General features: G+C 47.7%; 1 protein-coding gene across 1 annotated transcript; it reads left to right on the forward strand.

Annotated features, from left to right (window-relative positions):
- Nucleotides 1–1,143: 1,143 nt before the first annotated feature.
- PHACADRAFT_201637 (uncharacterized protein) lies at nt 1,144–3,407 on the forward strand (the record flags this gene model as incomplete). Its single annotated transcript, XM_007401946.1, has 6 exons — nt 1,144–1,190; nt 1,246–1,336; nt 2,579–2,747; nt 2,814–2,915; nt 2,971–3,167; nt 3,222–3,407. 6 exons carry the CDS (start codon nt 1,144–1,146, stop codon nt 3,405–3,407), a joined length of 792 nt encoding a protein of 263 aa, XP_007402008.1.
- Between the last annotated feature and the right edge of the window lie 1,726 nt (nt 3,408–5,133).

The raw sequence follows: 5,133 nt of genomic DNA on the forward strand, positions 1-5,133 counted from the left end.
CCTCTTGTGCGCACCGCCACTTCTTGCGCTGCTCACATGCACTGTCACAGCCAAATAGGGTACTATATTGCTGCATGGCTTCTCTTGCATTGCTGACTGTGTGCCCAGTGCTGTGTGGCTTGTTGCCATCATCAGCAATGGCGACAGGCACGGGGCGCGTGTTTTTTTGGAAACTAATGGCACCGGATGCAGGGACGTTGTTGCTTCAGACATGCTACGGGAATTGACCGGGGCCAAGTGCCTGCATGCCCAATGCCCAAGCCTCGAGTGTGCCCCACTGACGGGCCTCAGTCACTGGGCCCACCAGCACCAGCCAGCCAGTTCACGCGGAAGAAGGGTCATCATTATTGCTGGCAGCGAACATAAGAGCGAAGACGATGGTGCCTGGTGTGCCATCAGGGGAGGGCAGTGCTGGTAAGCGGGACTGATAGGTGGGACGCCAAGGCCACGTTATCACCCGGACCCTTGCCCCACGTTTACCTGACCGTGTGTGGCAAAAACAAACCAGAGCCAGGTCCCAAGTTTTGCGCGTCCTACATGCCCAAGAGCTTCAATTACTAGGCTTATTAGCAATGAGTAGCTTGTATTTTAAGAGTAGTAACATGTACTATATACTGCATTTAAAATCAGGGAAAAAACGGTATAAAAATGATGTACATACATGGAGGAAGCATTGTTGTCGTCGTCGCCCACAGCGAGCATACAGGCGGGAGTGATGGTGCTGTGTGTGCCATCAGAGGATGGCGGTGTTGATGGCAGGGCTGATGGATGACACTCAGATAACGGAGCCATCACTGTGATGGAGGATAGCGTCTGGGGCATATTGCTTGGAGAGGGCTTACAGGTGTAGGAGGGGTCTTTCAAATGCATACTTGGTATATTTTAGAAAGATATCAGCGTGCTAGTGGCTCTTACATAAATTGCGCGAATTAGCGTGGCAAACAGGGAGGGAGGGGTATGTCACGCTTATAAGTTTTCAAATATGCAAGCTTCAGGTGGAGCTAACCTGCTCTAGCTGGTATCGTCATTGGAGATGGTGAGAAGAGGACAAAGTGGAAGCCCAAGGTCCTTCCCAAGAAGCCCAGCAACAAAGGCCTCACCAAAAGTGATCACGAATGAGGCAGCAGCTTGCAGGGGTTTCAAATGAAGGAGAAGGTTTGGGCAAATTTTCTGTTGATGCCGCCGAAGCGGTAAGTGCCCTTCACATGGTCTAGAAGGACATTCTAACATACTTTCTTAACTCAGAGTCATAACCCAGAGTCATACTGAGGATCTTCTTCAAGAGGCCAAACAGGATCGAGCTCTCTCGTCGGACAAGGATGAGATATACTACATGGTAAGTAAAGGTATATATCTAGCAGAAAGTTGTTGTCTTCAGCATGCCAAACGTTCCAAATTCTGCCCATCAAATGGAACATTCCATACCGCCCAGACCAATTTATCTCATAGGGTGCCTGTAGATAAGATACTGTAAAGTGCTCATCGCACACTTCGCGTGTCTTCCTTCCCAATATAGTGATTGATGTACTAAATCAAGAATCTTTCGTAAGACTTCAAGACAAGGCTTCAAATGTCGCTTGTGCTTCGCGTCTCCCATCCATTCCTCTGGCTTCATGCATCCCAATATAGTGATTCATGTACCAACTACAGAATGTCTCACAAGATCTTCAGATGCAGCTTCAAATACCGCTGTGTTCTTCGACATCGATGAACAATGGGTGGTACTTACCAAGAATATATTGCAACATTTTGAAGCTGTTATTTGACAGCAGTGAAAGGTACTCTCGATTTTATCACCTTCCAGAACATTTGGCAGCGATGTGTGCTGCCGAGAATATATATATGTGCAAGGACTCGCTCTCTCAACTCTTTGTCACCCCGTTTTCCCTCATTCTCTCTCTCCCCTCGCCTCTCAAGGCGCCATGCTCATGCGTAACCTGTTAGTTTTCTAGATGCCCTTGCTAATGCACTGTGCAAAGAATGGCTCTCTATTGATGGCAAAGAGATCTCTCCACGACCCTCGTCTTTGTAGAACCCACCTCAAACGGCTTCGAAAACCAATATACTGCTGGGGAAAGAGTAACCTAAATAACAGGGGTTGGTACTTTCTCAAGGTGTGTCCGTGCGCTCTTGTGCGCTGTTCAGCCATTTATATGCAATGACGCAGTGCGAGGCTTATCTTGAACCATTGTCGTTCATCTGGCTCCCGCGCTCATACAATCTATACCTCACTCCTGGACCATTCCTTCCACCCATGTACTCTTGCGCACAGTGTTGCCGTGCCATGCCGACTTGCTCCCAAGCCAACTTGTCTGTCTCCAATGCACAGAACGCCACTGCACCACCCCATCCAACAGCTCCTTCATCTTCCTAGCTGTCGAATGTCGCCCTGCCTGTTTCACACCTACCACAGCCAAGCACAGCCGATGCTACCACTGGAAAGAAGCGCAAGGGGTGCGACAAGGTCACAGCAGCCTGCAGGAGGTAGCTGCCTAAGCTCCAGTGTGAGCAACAAGGCGGATGCACAATTCACAAGTTACTGGAAATGAATGACACATCCCCTAACAGTCACCTGAAGAAGAAGAAGAAGAACAGCCCACGTTCGAGGGGTAATATGAACCAACACCCATCCAACCCATCAACCAGCCCCTCAGCCGCCACCCTGGCTGTTCCACTCCCACAGCCCGGACCTGTCACTGCTGAGACAGTTCCCTGCACGAGCCAGCCCATCTCTACAATATTCGTTGGTAAGTCTCTGTTTGCCTTTTCGCATTTTGTCCTCTCAACGTCTGTATGCAATCTCTCAATTTCAGACGTGAGTGCTCAAACTCAAAGCGCCCCAGTTGAGTCCACGCCGTCTCTCACATGCTCTCAGCCCAAATCAACAGCTACCGCAGTACCTGCCACAGCTGCTAGTATGTCTTGACGCTTCTCTCCATCCCAATCAATGTGATAACTCAGCTTTTACAGCACCAGGGCTGCAGAAGACTGACCGCGTCTACAAGACACACATGAAGTTGTCATTTTCAGAGTCCTATCTCCAAGACCAGCATGAGAAGATGTCATTGCAAAACAAGAACTTGAATGCCAAGAAGATAGAAGAGGAAGTCTCCGAGAAGGTTCAAATTGTCATTTGGAATACAAGGGTGCAGGCACAGAACGTGAAGGTAGGCCCTCACCCACCTTGAATCAGCCTTGTCTCATACTTACACACTTACCAGGGACAGCCTCATCTAGTCAGCTATTCTGTGCCTCCTGGTAACGTTTGCACCGATGGAGAGCTAGCCATCAAAATTAATGCCAAGCTCCTCAAGGCTTGGGAGATAGATCAGCCTCCGGTCGGCTATCCGGCCGCTCTCTCATACCAATGGTACGATTGCACGGCTAACAACAGGCAGGGCAGCTAGTTGTTCGTACCGTACAACGAAGCTCACCCTGTGCTCAAGGGGGGTGAGCTGCATATCCGTTCACTCAGTGAGGAGGGCGAGTGCAAAGTCGAGGTCAAGCAATGGTTTAATAGCTATACCAGCACTCTGGGAAAAATGTTCCGTAGTCAGTTTAAGGAAGACCGCGCAGCTATCATGGCCAAGACCATGGCAGACACCTTGTCTACCTTCAGTGGCAGCAACACTTGCCACCAGCCATCGCCTACCCGTCGTTCCATCGCGTTGATGCTCACAATGCCCACAATGCCCACAATACCCACAATGCCCACAATGCCCACTTTGCATGAGCAACCAAGCCAATGTCCATTGCCTCCGCTGCAGCCCCATGCCCATGATAAGGGCAAGGGGAAGGAAACCACCATGGCCGCTTTTTCAGCATCTCATCCCGTCTCATTGATGCACAATTCGCTCGACAGAGAGAAACGTAAATCGATTGCACCAGTCTCTGCCACGACAAGCTTTTGTGCTCAAACGTTACCAGTGGTCACCCAAGCAGCGCTTAGCAAGGAAGAAAGCAAAGCGGCTGCCATAGTCACCAGAGATCATTGTCCTGGCTCATTACTTGTTATTGCCCAAGACAAGCACGCTGTTCAGATGCCAGCATCCCTCAACTGCTCTTTTTCACCGCCTCCTCTTGCTCCTGTCTGCAAGAAGATTCTGCCTCACCACAAGATTGTCGTGCTGCCACAGCAACATGCATCATTGTCATCATCAGCTGGTGCAGGATCCTCCGCTGCAGTTGCCAAGACTGAGCCTATTACTTCGTCGTTGCCGCCATCAGCCACCGTGGAGTCTTCGACCATGGTCGTCACCCTTTGGTGCATGTCTGAAACATCAAGCATCCACAGTGTCATGTGCCATAACTATAAGTATGGGAAAACTAAAGGAATAAGCTGGGTATTCAAATCAAAAAGAGACTGCTTACTCAGAGTTGCAAAGCAAGCATAAACACTCAAGCTTACTAAAAGTGAATCAACGACTAATAATATGACTCAGCTTCTTAGTAATCTAAATTATGCTTAGTAATAAAGGTCTATGCTCAACAGCTATGAATTACCAAAATATAGTAATACTCTAACAAACATTAGCAATAGCTTACCAATACATTAGTAAAACAGACAGAAGGCTGACTAATACAGACAAATGCTTATTAATAAAAGTAGAAGCAGCTTAGTAATTACAGTAGAATAGAAGAGCCAGTTTTGCTATTGGCTAAGGAACAACAGGCTGAAAGGTATAAATAGGAGAGGTTCTCTGAGAGCAAAAAGGACACCAACCCACCAAGCACCACACACACTTTCAAGGATTCAGCTAGCAGCAAACCTACAGTTAATACTCTGAGCTCTTTAGCTCTTAGAGAATAGACTCCTTTTTTTAAAGCCTAGGAAATTCCTCAAGCACAGTAGAGCCTCTGACTTTCAAATAACCTGAAGGGAAATGCCCTTGGTATAGTGCACGAGTTCACTATTTGACTAATCCTAGACTGCAAGAGCTAGTGGCATCATTATTTGAAACTGTGGTATGTCTCCTGTAGAGCTTACAGTAATTAGACTAGCAGTAAAGAGATTAAATCTATTCTTGATCTTTAACTCTAAATTGAAAGCTTCAGATTGCTTCAAGTTATACAAATCCTCTAAGAACATTGAATTGTCTCTACTAGCCAAAGCTTACTAAGTTAACCAAGACA

This window comes from Phanerochaete carnosa (assembly GCF_000300595.1).
Source record: "Phanerochaete carnosa HHB-10118-sp unplaced genomic scaffold PHACAscaffold_14, whole genome shotgun sequence".
NCBI classification, from domain to species: domain Eukaryota; kingdom Fungi; phylum Basidiomycota; class Agaricomycetes; order Polyporales; family Phanerochaetaceae; genus Phanerochaete; species Phanerochaete carnosa.